This window comes from Solea solea, chromosome 13 (genome assembly GCF_958295425.1).
Source record: "Solea solea chromosome 13, fSolSol10.1, whole genome shotgun sequence".
In the NCBI taxonomy this organism is placed as follows: Eukaryota; Metazoa; Chordata; class Actinopteri; order Pleuronectiformes; family Soleidae; genus Solea; species Solea solea.
The window spans coordinates 24,070,483-24,091,669 of NC_081146.1; the positions used below are offsets into that span (position 1 = coordinate 24,070,483).

At 41.1% G+C, this 21,187-nt stretch overlaps 1 protein-coding gene across 3 annotated transcripts; it reads right to left on the reverse strand.

Annotated features, from left to right (window-relative positions):
* Window positions 1-457: 457 nt before the first annotated feature.
* Window positions 458-21,002, reverse strand: smarcc1a (SWI/SNF related, matrix associated, actin dependent regulator of chromatin, subfamily c, member 1a). 3 transcript variants are annotated; one of them, XM_058647304.1, is made up of 28 exons: window positions 20,749-21,002; window positions 18,963-19,082; window positions 18,745-18,830; window positions 18,370-18,451; window positions 18,016-18,108; window positions 17,838-17,907; window positions 17,690-17,759; window positions 16,929-17,004; window positions 16,433-16,558; window positions 15,151-15,245; window positions 14,762-14,892; window positions 14,105-14,164; window positions 13,973-14,010; window positions 13,507-13,628; window positions 12,644-12,715; window positions 12,401-12,514; window positions 12,130-12,283; window positions 11,875-11,982; window positions 11,623-11,682; window positions 11,237-11,495; window positions 10,798-10,959; window positions 9,526-9,581; window positions 8,242-8,395; window positions 7,878-8,053; window positions 7,500-7,634; window positions 5,228-5,591; window positions 4,446-4,571; window positions 458-3,966 (listed from the first exon to the last, which is right to left on the reverse strand). In XM_058647304.1, exons 1-28 carry the CDS (start codon window positions 20,935-20,937, stop codon window positions 3,875-3,877), a joined length of 3,390 nt encoding a protein of 1,129 aa, XP_058503287.1. In that variant the 5' UTR covers window positions 20,938-21,002; the 3' UTR covers window positions 458-3,874. The 3 variants fall into 3 exon arrangements, with proteins under 3 accessions (XP_058503287.1, XP_058503286.1, XP_058503285.1); XM_058647303.1 differs by having other exon boundaries at window positions 14,105-14,161; window positions 15,151-15,269; XM_058647302.1 differs by having other exon boundaries at window positions 15,151-15,269.
* Between the last annotated feature and the right edge of the window lie 185 nt (window positions 21,003-21,187).

The following is a 21,187-nucleotide window of genomic DNA, read 5'->3' on the forward strand; positions in this document are numbered from 1 at the left end:
CAGGACCTCAGCAGCGTCATCAATGAGAACTTTATCCTAAATGATTCCGTATAACGACGGAGGACAAACGGTGACGTCTTGCAGCAGGTCCTTTTATTTTACTCGTAAATGAAATTCAAAAATCTTTACGCGTTTTATTTCAAATGGTACCATGTGATTTTGTGACATCAGCATTACAATCTTGAGGGTTTGTTTGAGGATTATTAGTTGGTGATTTATGTTTAAGATAGTTTTGTGAACATGAAAACATAAACATTTTAATTATAAAAATGACAAAAAGACTAAATAACGAATTTTATGCTGATCTGTATGTTTATACTAACAACTTAAACTTTGTACATTTTTATATGTATTCTAAAAGATGTTCATGGTTATGTTTCTATATTGTGGAAGTTAGTGATTTGCACTTTGTCTGGAGAACTTTTATGAATATAGATCCAAATACCGAGGCATCAGGTTCATACAAAACACAGTTTATTCGACAGTGTCTAGGTCCAAGTATCAACAGACCCCATACAAAATAAAAAAAAAGGGAAAAACAAATGCTACAAACTTCCAAAGAACAGATAACTTCCATCTACACAAAACTTCTCCTTAAAAATACATTACCATTGACAAAAAAAACCAAAAGGGTATTGATTAAAGATAATATATGTAAGGGGATTCCCGTCATATTTAAGTGATATTACATAAAGTAAGCCTGTGAAGATGCCGAATGAGAAAGGAGGGCGCGGTGAACGGGTGTTGTGTGTTTCCGTCTCCTTCCGACAGGACAGTGGGAAGAAAGAGGGCAACAGCCACTGATGCAGCAGTCATGTGGGCGGGAAAAGAAAAGATGGAAGAAGAAGAAATAAAGAGAGAAGAACGAGAGGTAGCGAAAGGATGCGCAGAGAGGTAGCACAGAGCGAGAGGAAGATTTCTAGAAGAGGTAGCTAGCGGGTGAACGACGAAGAGGTAGCAGAGATACTAACAGTGCCAGCGAGGAAGGGGGTTGGGGGGGGGGGGAGTGGTTTCAAACTTGAAAATAAATTGACCTCATTTGAGCTTTTATTATAAATAAACCTGTGTGTCAACCAGAGTCGTACAACACGCAAAAAACCTCACACAACTTCAATTATCAGGAGGAGAAAAAAAAAAGCTGAACAAAATGGCTAAATATACGCTAAGTTAATCGTTAATGTTTAAAGTCCTTAAATAGTTCGCCGAGCCTTGTCAAGCTTTCAACTCCATCACCCAGTCTTCCTCAGCAGTTGCTTTCAGAAAATGTACACGGAAAAACTGTGTGGTTAAAAGTGAAAGCTCCGATTTTTTGTGTCTACAATTAGCCGTCAATCTCGTGAACTGATTGACAGAACATATATATATGTATATACACACACATCAATGATTATTCAAATCGACAAGAATAAAACAGCATGTATGTGTTGGATTTGCCACATTTCTCCAGTTTGTAAATGATACTAGAACGGTAGCAAGCGAGACCATTATTTGGTCAACTAAAAGAAGAGTGGAAAAATGACCATGAATGACATCCACAGGCCACAAGATGATGTGTTCAAGTATCTCATTTGGTCAAACACAACAAATCTTATGCAAAAGTCCAAGAGGCTTATTGGCATTTGTCCTAAGAATTATTTAACAGATGAATGGTTTGAGTAGAACACTAATTTCTGTAAAGCAATAAAACGTTTAGTGGTTGTTCCCCTAGTTTTTACGACAACTTATTGGGACACAACAGTCAAAATCACGAGAGCTTCTCAGTGGTAGTAGCTCAGTATTTTTCAGACCATACACAGGTTCAATGGGAATATTGCTAAAGTTTGACTGTGGATAGTGGCTAAAAAAAAGCTAATGTGTCAATGCTGGGGGGGGGGGGGGGGTTTAGGGTTAGCGAGGTAGGCAGCACTAGGCATTAGGAAATGGGGGGGGGGAGAGTTGGGAGTTTATCTGCTACAGTATCAGCACCTATAACCCACGACAGGCCCACCGCGCTGAGGAAGAGCATCGTTCACGGTTGGTGTGATGTTTCAGTCGCTTCACAGCGTCTCCCTCTCTGTAAAGGCTGAGTGAGGGTCAGCAGGAGATTAGATCTTGTGTATGTGTGTGTGTGGCTGGCTGTCCAGTGCTTTGTGGCAGGGTCTGCACGCAGCCTCCAGTGTGAGCCTCAGTTTAGCTTACGTTTCCGTGTGTGTGTGAGTTAGGATTGCGGATGGTGTGAAAGAAGGTGTGAATGATGGTGCGTCTAAACGCCCGTCCTCCCTTTGTTGAAGCTTTAACCAATCCTACAGTGCGATGGGAGTTAATCACATCAAGAGACTTTAGAATTGTCCCTTATAAAAGGTCCAGTGTGTAAGAAATAGCACCACCTACTGGTAAAACTGAAGACTAGCAAATGGAGGACTCCTACTGTCGCTACCTGATCCACAGCGGAAACCAAAAAACTCCCAACTATAACCTCCGTGAGAGGAAGTAGCTGCAATTTGCACATGCGTAGAACAAATTGGGTTTCCAGTACGGACTGAGTAGCCACACACATGCTGCCCCTTATCCAAACACCTCAGAAAGCTACGATAAAGCCAGAAAACATGCTGTTCGCTTCTGCTTTAGTAAGCACACTGGACGCTCTGGATGACTCAGTGGTCCGTCCATAAAGCAAGGCCTGTGCCTCGACATAAACGGCCTATTCTAAGAAGACAAACATATTTATCCACTTGAATATCAACACTTATGGGTCGTAGGGTCACTTTTTTTGCCAATAACCCCTCGCCTCCTTATTGTTACACACTGGACCTTTAAATGACTACAAATAAGCCGCACTAACACAAGAAATGACTGATTAATAACACTTATCCAAAGACTATTTAAAAACACAGTGTGACTGTTTCTAAGTGTGTAGACAGTGAGAACAAAGCCAATGTTGTGCTTCAATTAAAAACAGGAAAACGCATCAAAGAAACGAAAGCAGTGATCGCGTCTCCTGCTCGACTCCAAAGACTGCAACCGAGTTGAAGTGTAGCACGAAATGGAGTGGGAACGACTACATTTGGGGGGGTCCAAAAGGCTCACATTTCTGTAGGTCAAACTGTGGTGAGAGAAGGCAGACGAGTGAACCCGCCATCACACACACACACACACACAATCTTCTAACCTTGAACACACACACACAGAACTACAGTGTATCGTTTAAAGAGGAGCGAGAGGTAGATACTCGACCGGATAAGAGTGAGGCCAGGCTGGGTCCCCCTTTAAGTGTGTGTTAAATTCATACTATTGTCTGGATCAGCTGTGTGTGTGTGTGTGTGTGTGAGTGAGTGTGCCAACGCTGCATGTCTGACAGGCCGTCTAGTCTTATTAACTCCCCCTAGTGATCAGCGTAGAGAAAGAGGCACCAGACAAGAGGAGAGAGTAGCGCGCGTGTGTGTGTGTTTTAAGAGACGGGATGGGGTTACAGTGTCAATTTAAACAGCATTGAAAGAGAAGAAAGTAGAGACAAGACTCGGGTTTTTATCTGTTCTACCTCCTGGTTTTGTTTCTGTACAGAGTCATTTTTCTCCAGCCTCCATTTGGCCCAACAGAGCAGGAAACAGTGTTTATTACTACATGAGCCTTGCCTCTGTGCCCTGAGAGGAAGTCTGGGTGTGTGTGAAAAATTGGGTTACCCTTGCCACTGAACCCTGAGTGTGTGTGTGTGTGTGTGTGTGTGAGCGTATCCTGTGATTTATGAGGGATTTCAGTGCCGAGGAATAAAATTAGAGCCAGTAGCAAAGGTCATCAAAACTGATCTGCAATTTAGAGATTAAGTTAGTTTCATGTGTGTGCTTTTGTTTAAGTGTGTGTGCGCATGTGTGTGTTTGTGTTAGTATGGGTGATGGTCTTAGTTGTCAGCCACTCGTGCACTTGGGGGCGCTGGAGGACCCACAGGGACGGGAGGAATCCCTTCAGGCTGTGGAGGTGCTGGTCCAGGGTCTGGAGAGAGAAAATCGGACGTTAACCAATGTTCTCGGTTCATGGTGAGTCTGTGGAGACGTGCTTACAAACCATAGATTATTCATAAAAATTACGTAGCCATGTGGTTTGAAAAGTGAAGCCCAGGAAGTAGGATGGAAGTAGCAATTGGCCACCAGGGAGACATTTTCCTGAGGAGTTAGTGGTCTCAATCACTAGTATCAGGTCTTTTTCAGTTTTGTAAATTCTATTTACATATCAAAATATTCTCATTTAGGGGGAAAATTTATGTTTTTTCAGTCAAAGCAGTATTTTAATTTCCAGAAAAAGAGTTTACTTTGGACGCTTGAGGTGTAAATAGTGGATTCTGCTTTTGGGCAAATTTAAAATAGTCACCAACACAACCAAACGTTGCTCACAGTACACAAACCGACAAGCTTATGCGTACAAATACACACACAACTCATACATTATGTGGCAGGAGGAGATTTTGTACTCACACATGCCGTTGGGAGCTCCAGGGTGGCGTGGGGGCATCATAGGTGGCATGCCGCCGGGAGGTGGGCCTGCAGAGGGGGGGCCAGACAGCATACGTCCCGGAACCGGCTGGCTCGGTCCCATCGGTCCTGCAGTGCATGGAGGATAGAAGGAACAAATAATGTCAAATAGACAGAAATAAAGAGAAATAAGAAGTTACAAAAGGGCTGGAATAATCCATACCCTTTTTATTGTAATTTATTTGACTGTATTCCATTCTATATTTTGTTTTCATATTGCAGTGATTCTCAGAGTGTGGGTCAAGAGAAATGCTTCAAAAGTCATAATAAATAATTGACATTGATGATTACAGAAAATGTAATGATAATTTGAAGGAACATTTTTGTTAATATTCTTTAATAAAACCTGTAGAACTTGTAAAACGTCATGCTATTACCAGCGTGTACGAGCATGTGTGCTCATTTTTAGTGCTACCAAATCACATAAATTAACTGCTTTAATGGTGACTATCACATTTTGACTGCACTAGAAACAAGAAATATGTAAGGAAATATTTGATCTGTGTGTGTTAATCATAGTCTTGATTTAAAGCTGCAGGATTCCTATGCTTGGGAATGGCCTTCACAAAGAAAACATCAATGCTAACTGAAAAGCAGTGAATGGAATTATATTTTAAAAAAGGTATAAACACACACACACACACAAAATGTCATCTAGTCAGCAGCCTGGACACTTTACCTCATCTCTTTGCTTTGTCACAAACACCTCAGTGTTCTTCCCTCACCTGTCTGTCCTGGGTGGTGGGGGGCCATGGGGTGGTGACCAATCGTGGGGAAGCCGGGGTGCATGGCAGCCCCAGGTGGCGGCCCTCCGTGGTGGGGTGGAGGTGCTCCATGATGTGGTGGAGGTCCTCCGTGGTGTGGTGGCGGTCCTCCAGGATGCATGCCTGGTTGTGGGGGTCCGGAGTGTGGTCCAGATCCAGGGGCGTGTCCCTGTCCCTGTCCTTGGGCCTGGGCTGCCGCAGCGGCGGCAGCAGCAGCAGCTGCCTGCTGCTCCATCTGCTGCCTTGCCTTCATCTCCGCATATTTGAGCTGCTCCATGTGGAACGCCTGACGCTCGGTGAGCAGCTGCTGCCGCTGAAGCTCCAGCTGATAGAGAGAACGAAAGAGAGTGAGAGAGAGAGAGACAGCAGAGAAGGAGGATTAAATGAAGAGATTTGTCATCATCAACTAGCTGGCAAACAAACAGCATTTATAAGGTTATTACCACCTATGCAGACAGACTTCATGGTTTCAGCTGCAGATGTGCGGCATGTAATAAAGTCCTCTCTCTCTGATGCAAGACATTTGCACTGCAAGTGGTTTTCCCTGCAGCTATGGCTTTAACTAAGAAATATTCAACTCCGTTTGCATCTTATTGGGTAAAACTGTGTGAAAAGATTTCAATACAATACATCCTACCATCCAAAAGGCAATTATGTTCTTGCTGTTTATAATTAAGCACACTCTGCCAGCAGTTTACAGAGTCTGCTAAATAACTAAAGGGGAGGGTCATTGGGGTAACTGAACTGAAAAGGGGCAGAATATGACAATATTCTTGAAGAGAGCAATAGCTCAGCAGCTTTGAACACTTTGTCTATTGTTGTTGTGCTGTGTGGATCTTTGTTTTCTTTTTTTGAAGATCGGGTGTTTTACAGCCCATGGCGGTGGCAGCAGCAGCCGAGGCAGGACAGGTTTTGGTTTCTCTCCAGTCTCCTCTAAGCTTATGTAAACCGGAGTCCTTTTCATGCACTATTTACAGCTGTGAAACTGGGCTATGCTCCTGATGCATCCACCGCAAAAAAACACAGTTTTACACTCTCGCTGGCGTCTCCAGGGAATGTCCACGGGCAGGACACACACACACACACACAAAAGGAGCCAAGGGCTTTTAATTTGCCTTGTACAGCCAGGTAACAGTTTCCCTGGCATCCAACTGCTTTGCTCTGGAAAATGTTTTATTTGCAATTCAGTTTCCTCACAAAGAAGTAACTCTGTCTCCTCTTCAGGCTCTGTGGAGGACTTGGATCAAGTGGGAAGTGACAAATAGAATGAACACAATCACTGTGACTATTTACTAGCCATTTCCCTTTTTAACCACCCTTGTTTTGACAACAATAAAGCCATTGACAGACACATCAAGCACTGTATTAATGGTGTTTACATGTTAACCCACGTGTAAGTGTTACACTTAGGGCCGCAATGATTAATCAATTACTTAAGCGCAAACTCTTTTGATAATTTGTTTGTCTTTTCAGATTTCTTAAATGTGAATATTTTCTGGTTTCTTTGCTCCAGACAACAAAGGAAACATTAAAATGTACTAATCTTGGTTTGTGGAGAAAACAAATCATTTGAGAACATCATCATTTTGAGCCTTGGGAAATATCAATCAACACTTTTCTAACATTTTAAAAATGGATGAATCAAGTACTTAGGAAAATAATCAAAAGATTAAATCGATTATGAAAATAAGTCCTAGCTGTATACAATAAATAACATACCTCAGCTGTCTTTGTTGGAAGACCTTTGAAATATACGATTCCTTTACCTGATCTGCATCGAAATCATCACTTTTTATTTCAAATCTCGTTGAAGAAGAATTTTCTTATGGTTATGGGTTTTTATGTTGTACAACAACAACTATTTTAACAATTATTGTCTTAGACTAAAACTCAAAACTGAAGCTGTACTAAATCACATCTCTTAATGCTCTTAAAGTGTGCCAATATAGCATTACAGGTAACATGAGAAAGTGAGTGTGTGCAGGTTGTAAACATGTGTTCAATCATGTCTTTATTTAAATTCACACTTTAGGAGGGAGGCGTGTCGAGCTTATGTTAACAGACCACCTGAATTATTGATAACCTCAGCTAAGAGCCCATACTAAGAGTGATTCAGTGCACGTAAAAATGAACGACGTGTCATCTTTCCTTTTTGTGTGGCAGGAGCCGTAGCTGGTGAATGACACTGGCAATACACAACAACACAACCTCTTTCTTTTTCTTTTTTACTCACAGCCTCTTTTTCTCGGTCCATGATGGTTTCCAGTTCCTCGAAGTGCCTCAGTTTGATCTCCAGCTTCTTCATCTGGGTCTCCACCAGCAGAGCCACCAGGGACTTGATCTTCCTCTCCTCTACTGCTGCCAAGTGCTGAAAACAGACAACATGGACACAGTGTCAAATACAGTTAGGAATTACATCAAAAAGAGAAGTAATTAAGGCCATCAGCTCAAAATGAGAATTAAATTGTCACCAGAAGTTGATTTATTTGTCTATTGCTTTGCAATTTTCTGCAATCATATCCCAAAATGTGAAGAACTGATATTGGAGTACAGTTAAGACTTTCTGCAGAACAAGCTTAGTGAACTTCAGTCAGCTATCCTGCAGTCTCACCTTGGCCTTGGTGGCAGCAGATGCCAGCGCAGCTGCGGCCGCTGTAGCGATGTTTCCTTCTCCGATGTCATGCTCCAGCTTCTTCCTCTTCTCCTCTACCTCATCTGTAGCCGCCTTGTCCTCCTTGTCCTTCTCCTGCTCTGAGGACGATGTCTCCATAGCCTCCTCGTCTTTGTCTGACAGAGACACACACAAACTGTCAAGTTTTCTGAACAGCAGAAATGTCCTCCTTTGGATAGTTGGGTTCTTTTAGCAAGTAGAAAAATAGTATACAGCAATTCTGAAAAATGAAAATGCTCTTCGCTCCACAGTCGCAACTTCTTTGTTAAAGTTTGTAGGCTAAAAGTCTTAGTCTCTGCATTACCTGCTGGTGCGGTCTTGGCCTCCCCTCCTTCCTCTGGCTCCTCCTCACGCTCCGACGTCTCACCTCCCTCCTTCTTCACCTTGTCTACGGCTTCTGTCTTGTCGTTCTTTTCTGCAGACTCACTGGGCTTCTCTGCCTCCTCCTTCAACTCCGCCTGAAGGATTAAGACACAGGTGAACAACAATAAGAGGCCCGTAGAAATATCACAATATATGTATGTCCCAATCATACACTGTGTATGATTGGGTTTTATTTATAAACTGTAAAACACAACACAAGAAAACAAAAAAAAAGTTTTTGTGAGGAAAAACTCATGAGGAGAGCGTCGCAGCTTAGTAAATGGAAAAACAGTTCCTGTCATGACCTTTTGTTTGTTTTGAGGTCAATCACTGATTTGAACCAGAGTGTGTGTGTGTGTGTGTGTGTGTGTGACCCTGGTTAATGGATGCTAATGAGGAAACCATCAACCAGTGAGCTCTCTGCAGCAGAGCAGGGACAAAGTGAATGTTTGAAAGACCATTAAATTCACCCGCTGGCCATTTCCAAACAACGAGGTAAGAGACAAATGTGGATAAGTGGGAAAATGTATTTTAAATTAAGTCTTAAAAACAAAACAAAAAAAAAACCCTGATAGGCACAGCAACCGAATGACAGTGAGCACACTAAAACGTTTGTTCTTATTTATTCATGAAAATGTGTCCTGATATCACTCCTCCAAAGACTATGATGCGATGTACTAAGCCAAAAAAACAAGACATTCATTTGTCCCACTGAGTTTCACTGTTGTCCAAAATGTAATTTAAACACAGCCACGCAGTTGTACTTTACTTTTTTTGGCCATGAACACACATGGTAAGTTGACCTTGTCCCACACAAAATGTGCCACTTTTGGAGACACTCACCAGAACACCAAATGTCTCTTAATGAAAACCTTCAGTGAATGAATTCAGTGAGCTTATTTCGGTTTGTGTCACTTTTGCTAAAAATGGCAGCTGTTTAAGAGAACTTATTTTTTCCAAATGAAGTAAACATTTGTGAAATGTTTTTAAATGACAAGTCTGAGGCGATGTTTGAGGCCGGGAGCCACAAGTGGGATTTGTAAATTGTGTGTTTTGGACTAGAACGTTGTTTTTTCGAATCTGTGTGGGATTTGTTCGAAATGATAAAAATAGTTGTGTCTTTTTCCTTTGCAACAGTTCACAATAAAACACTTTATTTCCAAATGAAAACAAAACAATATTAATTTACCACATGTTGAGAAACACATGGATGAGATGGTCTTACCTTATCGGCTTGTTGGGAGTCGGTGTCAGTTTCAATTTTTTCTGGTTCTGTTGATTCTGCAAAAGAGAGCGAGATATGAAGAATAAGCATCGGAGTCAGAATCAGTTATATAATCAGTTTAATATGTGTGTAATATGTGTTTTATACCCTAGAAATATTTACATCTGTGTCACATTCTCTTAAAAACTGAATAAAACATCAAATATACATATAGGGCTGCAATGTTGTGGGTTTGTGGACAAAACAAGACATTTGACATTTTTTGGGGCAAATAACTAATTGATAAATTAAGAAAATTATCTCCAGATTAATTGATTATGAAAACCATTGTCTTCTAACTGGACAAAGACAACTGTTTTTCTATTGTTTGTATATATAAACCGTTTCCCGCTGTATTAGGAATATGTTTTATCACCAGATTCGTCCTGATTAATAGAAAATGCATTTCCCAAGTTTCACATCATCAAAAAGAGAGGCAAATTCAGGTCAAAGAGCATTTTACGTGAACAAAGTGTGAAATGTACACACAGAAACACAACCACATGAGCTGTGGAACACATGTGTGCGGCTGAGTTTTAAACCACGTCACACAGGTGCACTTAAGTGCGTGTTACAGGTTTGAGTATTGATTGTGTCAGGATGTGTGGTGTCTGTCGAGTGTTTCAGGCAAAGAATGGATTAAAGGTTATCGATTGCAATATGGACTCTGGAGGGCAGTACTTGAAGTGTAATAAATTACTGGTATATTGTGTGTGTGTGTTGCAAAGCAGAGTGCAAGCGATGAGCTTGTGGTCGACTGTGATGACCCAGTTTTCGGGCTCCCCCTCCTCCTTCCCCCATCTGCCACTGTTGCTTTAATCCACTGGTTACCATGGCAGAATGTGCACACAAACACTCACTGTAATATTACTGTATTACTGTATTACTGATCACACATGGTGGGGACACTATCCACTCCACCCCTGGCGGAGACACTATCCACTCCACCCCTGGCCTTGACACACACATATGAATATAATCTGAAATCAAAGTTCCTCTCCCTGCAAAGGCTTGCTGGCTGTACCGCTACAATATGCTGCCCTCTAGTGGCTGCAGACGTCACAACTCACAAAATGACCACACCTCTCAGGTTGAGATCAGCTTTCACTCGTGGCATACCAACAAATATAGTTCCTAAGATGCTTTTTCACACATCTTAGGGTTGGTCAGACCATGTCACCCTGTGACTTTAGCTCCCTTCTCTGATTCTACACCTTGCAAAATGTCACTCACCAGTCTTTTCGGGCTCATCAGGGGCAGTGCCGGCGATGCCACTGCTCTCCAGGCCGAAGGAGGGGTCGACCTTCCCTGTGCTCCTGGCAGCCTCCTGCACCTTCTTCACATGAGCCTCCACCAGCTCAGCCGGAACCTCCTCACGCACACGGGAGAACTCCTCTGTGGATTAGGCAGACATTAAAACACATGGTAGGTCTCTACTTTTCAAAATAATAGCCTCTGGTGGGTTTTAGTCCAGATATTTATCTCATATTTATTGTGTCAACAAGTTAAATGCTACTGAGCTGAACTGTAGACCGACTCAATATTTTTACTTTATAAATCAAAATAAAACTTTTGCCGTCCAGATTCAAACTCGGCTTTTTAGAACTCATCACTAACTGATCTGTAAAGACATAATGCCGTAGCTTAGGTGACCAATCTACCAATTTCTCACCTAAGGCTGCCCTGGCAGCAGCAGATGCCACTCTGGGGTCAACCACAGAGGCCAGGAAGGCTACTGTGCTCATGACAGGGTTTCCAGACTGGCTGAAAGGTATGGGCTGGTAGGCCAGGGGGCCCAGGGTGGCCTCACTGTTCTCCAGGTATGGATCCTCGATGGGCAGCCGCAGGAAGTGCAGAATACACTCGTCCTGGGTGCGTGAACCAACATGCTCCGACACTTTGTTCCAGTCATCTTTGAACATCTCCAGGGCCTGGAGAAGATGAGAGGGATGAGTACACACGGCTTACAATCAGAAAAGCAACATGGCATATGGAGGAAGGAACTGTCATTTAATGTTTGGTGGCTGATTTGACTTCTTTTCCTCCTGTGGTACTCACCTCTAGCAGCAGCAGAGTCTCCTGCTCAGTCCAGTCCCTGGTGGAGTTGATACTTTTACCCTGTAGAAAACAAAAATATTAAATAAAACTTTTGTGGAATAAGCGGAAAAAAACAACCTTTTTTGCACTGGCCTCCCATGCAAACAAAACATTTCAGTTGATTTTTAGGATATTTTACAAACAAAAAATACTGTAGTTTCCTGACTTTTTTTTAATTATATTAAAAATAGAACAAAATGTTCCTGCACTGACCTTAGGGATTTTCTTGTAAAGGTCAGAGCGAAGTCCAAAGTTCTGTAAGTCGATGGCTTTGTCTTTGATTTTGTCTGCAAAGTTGGGCATCTGCTGTGGAGGAGGAATCTAGGGGGAAGAAATATAGCACATGAAATACTCGTGTTTATACATTACTGTTAGTATGTTTAAAATACACATGCGTATATCTTTAAATCCTTTTTTTTTTTTATTTAAGACAAGTTGAGCTAATTAAACCACAACAGCTGCCCTTACTGGTGGGGGTCTGTGGTTCAAGGGCACAAGGCCAGAGGGTGTATCAGCCAGCACAGTAAAGTGGGGTGTTGGTGGGGGGCCCATGGGCAGTGGGCGACTCTCAGAGTCCACCTGGTAATTTACCAAACCCCACTGCTCCAAGAAGGCATGAACCCTGGAGAAATAAAGCAAGATATTTAGATATTTTTATACAAGTTTCATCTCATTTTCACACCTTTGTGATTCATTTCAATACAAGTTTTAATCCGAAACGTAACAAGACTTAACTCACCTCATGATGGCGCACACATCCCCGGTCAAGTTCCTGCGGCAGGAGGTGGAGGTGAGATACTCCTGAGGGTTCAGCCGATACGTGTCGATCATGAAGTTACGGTAGGCCAAGTATCTGTTTAGGTGTGAAGAGAAAACATTAACTGATTAGCACAACAGGGAAAAATGTCAATTCAGGTCTGTAGTACACAAAAATATAATATGTGAATTATAGGTTGAAGCTTTTGTGTGTATGGAAGCTTACATCTCTGGGGTTTTGGACTTGTTCTTTCCATTGAAGAACTCAGGCAAGGCTCTTCTCTCAATCTCGTGGATGCTGGTAAGAAAAGACAGAAGAATTAAATACTTTAAAAGTAAATGTCAGATAAGGAGTGTTGTTTGCGCTTCCACACTTGCACTTGCCAATATGACCAACAGAGGCCACCAGAGGCTTGTCGTTGTTTGCCATCTCTGATTGCATTGATCATTGTCATTCAAAGATTGTGTGATAAACAAAGATGTTCTAAAATGTTAATCTAAAATGATATTTTGACACATATTTTGACTTAAAAAAAATAAAAATATCCCATCTCTTGCGATTTGAACATTGCAGTAGGCCATATTGCGATTTCGATTAATTGTTCAGCCCTAACCAGGAGGGATATTACATACCTGATTTCACAAAAAAAAGTGGAACATTGGTTATTTGCAGGACATATTTGTCTTTTAATAGTGACAGCGACACAAGAGAATTAGGATGGAGATAATCATTGAAAATAAAGTCACCAAAGTCTCCTTTAGAGAGGGAGAATCTTTGAAGGAATGAGGATGACAATGAAAGAATGAGGAGGACTTTAAACTGTGAAAAAGAGACTGAAAAGACAAGAATGCAGTTGGCGGGGAACTTTGGGCTGTAACAAAGAACTCTGTACTGTGCTTGAGAGCTTTGAACTGCAATTAAGGACGAAGAACCGTGATAAAAGAACTTCAAACTGTGGCAGGCAGATTTATATCTCTCGGTGCACCACCTGCTGGAAGTTATTAGAAGAAGATGACAACAAAGCAACAGCCTGATGATGCTATGTCATAAGAAAAAGAAAACATCTGCACAGCATCCACAGCTCTTACCAGTTGTAGTCAAACCAAGAAGAGTAGCTGGGGATGATGATGTGATGAGTCTGTTCAGTAACGTTGTCCTCGCTAGTGTCCATCAGTCGGTTGATATCCGCCTTGCCCTGGTCGTCGTCATCCTACGGAGAGACACAGACACGTCAACGTGACTAGCACACCAACCAACCCTTTTAACTAATTATTATAAATTTCTGTAATCACTAAAGTACAATTTTTCTTTTTTAATGAATTAATCATTTAAAATTTCCGCTGAAGCATATGCTTATATCTTACTGGAACTGCCCAAAAGACACTACTCCTATAGTATATCATGGTAATGTCTTTGAATGAACGCACAACACAGGCATTTAACAGCCGTGTATGTATTTTTGCAATTTTACACCAAACAATTTAGCAAAAAAAATACTTGAGACTGTGGCTGCCCTGAGACAAGCCTGAGCAGAGTAAGGACATCTCCTCTTACCTTTCCACCAGACAGCACAGAGTCATCCTCCATGTCATCTACAAGAATTAACATGAAAACAGATTGTTCAAAACAAATCTAATCATTACATTTTAAACACAACAAACAAAACTACTCATTATTAGCACATACCCAGGTCCGCCACATTCCCTCCTTTTACTGGAGTGTTTTCAATGTCCTTCTTTGAACCTGCTATGATGGAAAAAAAGAAAATATATGGAAGGAAAAAATTAAAGCATTTAAATCAGCTGTGGAAATGAAGGCAATAACAAGCACTGTGAGTTTCAGAGTATGCTAAAATGGATTGATTGAGAGAGAGAGAACGTGTGTGTGTTTGTCATAATGAAATAAAAGGAGGTTTTTGTAAAATTGGGACATCAGAGAACACATCCTGAGACTGTTTCCTACTTTTGAGAGAGGAACAGTTTGTGTGTGTGTCACTTTTTTTGTTCCAGGTGCACAAGTAAACAGATAAACAAACAAAACCAATGATCTGTTACCAATTTTCAGCAAAACATTTCAAGAACAAATATAATACCAGCACAAGACAAACAGCACAAAAAACTTTAAAAATGTATAGGTGAAAAGATTATGTTGAACATAAAGTACACAACATTTGATTTTGTCATTAGCAAGACAAAATGAGCAATAGGAGGACAGCATCTTAATTTTTAAATTTATTTGGACCATAATTGCCACTACAACAGCATAGTTCTTGAAAACAGTCAGCCTCTGCATGGTTATTCAGAGTGATCATGCGGCAAAATATAAGTCCCACACAAAATATACCGTTTTTGGGCACGCTTCCCTCCTCCATGCTGGCACCGGCTGATGAGTCGTCCATGTCCTTGGTTATGTCCTCCTCCGTGTCCTCCTCTTCTCCTCTGTGGCCCCGTCGCTTCCAGTGAGACCCGGGGTTCCTGACGACAAAAGGCGAGAGGCGTGATTAGTCGGTAAAAATGAGCAAAACACTACTCTGATTGACTTTAGTCACCTAAAACCTGACTTTTGTAGATTCAAGGGAACTACTAGTTATTTTCTGACAGTGAAAACATATGTGGATTGACAGGAAACAAAAGAAAAATAAAGATTAGCACTGGCTTTATTGGTGTTTACAAATGTTTTTATTTTGTGAGTATAATTTTTGGAAGAAGTGTTCAATAAATTTCCTCCCTTACCCTTTCTTTCCTCCCTTCTTGCGAGACTCGACAGGAGTACTGGGCGGCGAGGGCGAGCGTCTCCTCTTCTTGCCGGCGGAGTTGGCTTTGCGCTCCTTACGATCGGGTGTACGGGAAGACTGATCAGTCAAACCCCATGCAGCGCACGGGAGCGAGGGATGGAGGATGAGAGAAAGAGCCGCAGAATGAGAGGATGGAACGTTTGCACACACAAGGAGGGGAAGCATAGGGAGAGCGGCAGCGGGGAGGGGGGATGCAGTGGTGGTGGAGGAAACAATCAGGGTTCCTATATAAAGTCCTGTCTGGGTTTGTGAATTGTGTGTTTCTCTACCATAAAGTGTCTTTAGTAGATGAAATTGAGTTTGCTTAAAAATAATATTTTGGTGGCAACTTGTTAAGACCACAAAAGTAAGTAGAATTGAAGAAGGATGGGCAAATTGACACAAAGTAAGTTAAGGTATACTGAATAGCCACTAGGGGGCTACTCCACTTAAAACTCAGTTTGAAGGTAAGTCATTGGGAAAATGAACGTCTAAATCCCACTTGATTTATAATGTCAGCAAATATTTTCCTGAGGAATAAATTGACTTAAATGCTAATTTCAGCTCTTCTTGAATAGCATGCGATGTTCATTTTGTAAATGATGTTCTCATTTGGAGGAAAATAACAATACAACGGCACATATGAATGTGTGAATTGACCAAAAGGAACCTGGTTGCTGAACTTCCATTTGCAAAGCGTCAACATTGTGAGGTTTTGAATGTTCAGATTTATATGGGCATTGCCACGACCAGTTGCCACTGGGTATCAACGCACAATAGTTCCAAGTATAAAATGACACACATCTTTGGATTTTAGTTGTAAATTATTTTCCAGACATGGACAGAAACCCTGAGATAAAACTGAACTGAGACAAAAGAGAGGAAAGGTTTGGAAAGGATGAGCGACAAACAGACAGAGACACAGGACGACGACAACGCACATTCCACAAGGACAAAGCAAAAAGGAACAAAACACAAGCGTGCGGCAAAAACACTGAAGCATTCAAGCTCCTTTCTTGATTTAAAGAGATTTCCACCACCAACTTTGCATATAGCTCTAAATCAATGAGCTGCAGTTGAGTGAGTATAAATTAGAAAATTCAAAAACTAACTTAGGACTTGTTTAGAATTGAATTTGGTTTTATTATATAGCAAAATACTTGTGCTTTGATGCTACAAAAAAATTGTTGGGTGGAAATGTTCTTAATAAGTAAAAACATTTACACAGCAAAAACACTTACCTCCTCCTCTTTGGGGAAGATCCTCTGACGGAAGTTGACTAGTTTCTTGTTTTCATCGACCTCGTAGTCTTCTTCATTCATCCACTCATTGAAGGCATCCGTGTCTAAAACCCACTTGGCATGGACCTGAGTGGAAGAAGGAAACACAAAGGGATCAGTGAAGCCTCCAGGAATCTAATCATCTCTTTACACAGGTAACCTGGAATGACGAAGGAAGAATCACAGTGGATTTAATTCACTGCTTCTTGATAAAAACTTGATTATTAGGGTATTCATGACAAAGAAACTCAGATAGAAATTATTTGTGCACGCAAAATAAATGTGGTGACAAACTTTTACTTAAAGAAAACACTGCCGTAGCCATGTGGATCTGTTTGTCTCAAATTACAGCCAAAATACTTCAGTGAAATATAAATTCAGATATGAAGAAACACCATTTTAAACCAATGTTCAGGCTATTTTGCTGTCACACAGTTCAGCTCTGATTGTACTTCACCTTCCAGGGTCTGTCGTTGCTGGGTGGATCCTCTATGTCGCCATCCACCTCACTGGCTGATACCCAGGTGTCATAGCTTATGGAACAAACAACAGTTATGACTGATAACTACACAAGTTACCTAAACATCAATCAATCAATCAATGATAAATATGACATGTATTTTTCAAGTTAAATGTTGTTCTAGCTCAAGTTATGAGTAAAGAAAATAGCGTTGGCTGCATCTTCCTTCAATTTACCTCACAATCCAAACTTTTCTAATATAACATTTAATGACGTATGAAGGAAATCTACAGGATGTTTTTTAAGCTTTAATTCATTTTGCAGAGACGTACAATATTGGACTTAGGCTGATGACCAATACTGATACGTTTTCCCTGTACCCAACTCCAAAAGTCCAATCTTCTGTAGGGAAATTGATATAATACTTTCTGTACTACTTGACATATTTTCTTCATTGTGCATAATAAACACATAGAAAATGCATAGAAGTCAAAGAGGCAGCAGCCTCTTCTGTATTCTGTCTATTAGGGGGACCTTGGCTTGTGTACATATTAAAGCCAATATTGAGCCGATGATATTGTACACTCCCTAGTATCTTGAGACCTCTTGATGTTACAACCTTTAGATGTGTGTGTGTGTGTGTGTGTGTATATATATATATATATATATATGTATATGTGTGTGTGTGTGTGTGAATATATAAATGCGATATGAACTGAGGTCATGTTTACAGTCTCCTCCAGCCTCTTTGTGCTCACCTGTCTGGGTAAAGACCCCAGTGCACCAGCACCTGCTTGTCTTTCCTCATTACAGGACGAAGCCACTCCTCTGCAACACACAAACAAATGCTGTCAGCTCGTGAAAGCTGTTATATAAATAAATGTATTGTTATTAGTGAAGCCTAACCCTCTTCTTGTTGGGATGGTGACGGGTAAATGTGGTGGGTGGCTTTTGATTTATCATCAGTCATGGAGCCCTGGGGGGGGGAAAACGGTAAACAATAATTAACAGCTTTTTAATCTCTAACAGAGATTCTGCAGAGTTTACCAGTGGAAAACGAAGAATGAAAGAAGACGGCGCTTACCTGGTGCCTTTTGATGATGTCTTTGAGTTTACTGGCCTGTTTCTGCTCGATGTCCGGTGACAGGAAGACGGTGGGTCGAGTCAGGCAGTTATTCTAGAAGAATTTAAGAAACAACTGTTTTATCCACAAAACTTAGGTCAGAAAAAAACTGCTGTCTGGTAATGAAAGTTGTTTTGTTTTGTTAAAGCTGATTCAAAATATTAAATTGGGGACTTAATGATTTCAAAGCTGCAGTACAAATTACCACAACCTTGTATTTGCAATACACAACGGCCAAGGGTTTGTCATACCAGTTTAAATAATGTCTGCACAAAGCAACATTCAAGGTCAACGTGTGTAGAGCATAGCTTTTACCTGGACCAAGTTCTTCTCAACATTTAAGAACATTTCCACATTCCTGTCCATCCTGGAAGGATTCTGCAGGTCAAATCTCCGCCTGCAAATGGTGGACACAAAATAGAAAACGTTATTGTGTTGCACCCTTCTAAAATGTACTATGTAATGTAATAACTCCAAATACATACGACTTTAAGTCGCTGCTGAAATTATTATAATTGTTACAGTTTTTTTAACTACAATCCTCAAAAATAAAGAATTTCCAAGGAAAAACACATTTGTATGAGTAAAAACTTTAAAAGAGAATGGAGCCACATGGTTGACAAATCATGAATTGGGGTTGGAAATTGGGGGCCAACAACCACTGCACCCATGGAGCAAAAGTCAACTCACCAGCCCTGTTCACTCTTAAATTTGTAGACCGACCCCAAGATGTGACAGAGAGAACCTCCTGCTTTGAAATCGTGGAAACACTTGGCCTGAAAAATGAAGAGGAACAAGAAATTTCTGAATTTAGGGTGTATGAGCTTCGGGTGTTATTGTTAATAAAAGCACACACACTACATGATTGGCATGTTGTTAAAAGACATATGTGTGTGTGTTGTGCTTACAGGTAGTTTGGTAAGAGCAGGATTGTTGACCCTGCGTCCAAATGCGTCCTCCTGGAACTGAAGCAACTGGACGACCAGGCCCGCCAAGCTTTTACTGGAGGGGGAGTCATTCTGGACATACTGGGATCAGAAATGCATGTGTTAACTCACACTAGTGTTTGTGGACCACACAGACATCTGTAGCGGAAACATGTACCACAGATATTACAGTAGCACAACAATAATGGCCCCTAATTTAACTACAAATGTCAGTTATTCACATTTTTAAATACTTTCTTTCTATCTTGCTTATAGGCCACTGTTTAAGAATAAAACAGACAAAAACATGACCAAAGAGGTTAAATAAAACTGGACTTCTATTCCATGTAACATGCACCTAGAGTTTGACCAATGACTGATGCTGATTTTAGAAATCAGGGCAGCTGATAGCTTTTTGGTCTGCAAAGCAATTACATACAGTACGTTCAATAAAAATATCTATAAACTAAACTAAACAAAACATTAAATATACTTATCACATTTCTGACAATAAAAATGTGTGATTTGGAATGATTGGCTGATAATACTAATTGTCCAATACCCACTATTAAAACAGCAAGAAGATCTACCTCTACATGTATCCTCATAACAGTCAAAGTCAAATCATGTGTTATGAGGTTAAGGCCAACAATCCCAAAACAAACCGAGACTTAAATTAAGTGGATTCTACCGTTTATGAAAAACTCAACTCCAACACAATACTCAGCATCACATCCATCCAATACTAAAAGTCACTGAGTTAAATAGCAGAAAAAAACCCAACATCAATTATGATCCATAAACCACAAATATCACATCAACACTTGCGCTAAGATCAGAACATGCAGCAATCATGACAGCCCAGCTTTGTGGAGTTATTTCAAACAAACAGATTTGAATACCATAACAGCATAGTGTAATTTCACTGTTTACTTTTGCTCCTGCAGAGAAAGACACACTGATATCATGTACAACACCATAACGTAAACAAATTAGAGCCTACGCCGGGCTAAAAACCACATCCACAATCCTTCGTGTTGGTTAATTGAATTATTTTACGTTTTGTATTTTTTTTTCTCTACAGTTTAACCCTTTCGGATGTGTCAGTGAGCTTCAAGGGAAACATGAGGTCAACACTCTTTGTTTGGCTAAACTTCAGTGGGCGAGTACAGCCTGTTTGCACAGAGGTGAGCTGCTGTATTTACAAAACTCAACAACGTGTACTCTTCAGTCCCATTAAAAAAATACACATCAATATGTGAATATTATCTTTTAACTCAAGTCTCATTTTGAGCGGGAATAACTAACATGGTCTTATCTAGCTGGCTACCATGTAAAATGACTGCATGATGTCCCGTGACTAGCATTTAGCCCAGCTTCTTGCCTTTAAACTGAACTTTGAGGGTGCTGATAGTGTTAGGTTGTGAAATTAAATCATACTAAAATACGAGCTGAACAGCTACGTTCGCTTTGTGTGCATTTGAACGTGTTATATTAGTGGCATTACGAGACGGCCGGCTAGCTGGCTAACAGCTTGGCTCTAAAAAAAACTATAACCTCCCTACTTTACGCTGTGCATTTAGGGAACTACAATTATCACACATGAGCAGTTTATGGAAAAAGTCTCCAAACGAACAGCCACAAGCATTTAGCTAAATATGATTTCGTGTAGTCGCAGCTAGCAGGAATAAAACGGCTCCATTGTGCCAGCAGGACTCGGGCCTTCATAAGAATCAATGGAGGACCGCAGCTAGCTTAGCTTAGCTACCTTCTTGTAGTGCTTTCCGATCCACAGTCGCACCGTCTCCAGTTGGGATATCGTCTCTGAACTTTCCCAGAATTTCGTGGACGGGCCACCGTCCTTTTTACGTCCCACCGCTGCTCCTCCGCCACCGACCGGGCCGCCGGCCGGTCCACCGGTTCCCGTCCCGCCTGCCGTGGTCGCCGCCGTCGCCATTGTGTGTTTTGTTCGCTGCGTTTTCTTTCTCCTCCTCCGCGGCGTCGCTCACTCGCCGTGCCACTTCTCCGAATGACATTGCGCAGCCGCAAAAGTAGCGATACTTTCAAGTCTCGCGAGACTCGGCACCAAATGCATTATGGGAAGTGTGTTTTTTTGTAAGTGGCTTGTTTACGTAACCGTGACCATATCAAAGAAACAGGAAGACTATTTAAACAACAGTGGTACGGTAAAAGATTAAAATAAGTGA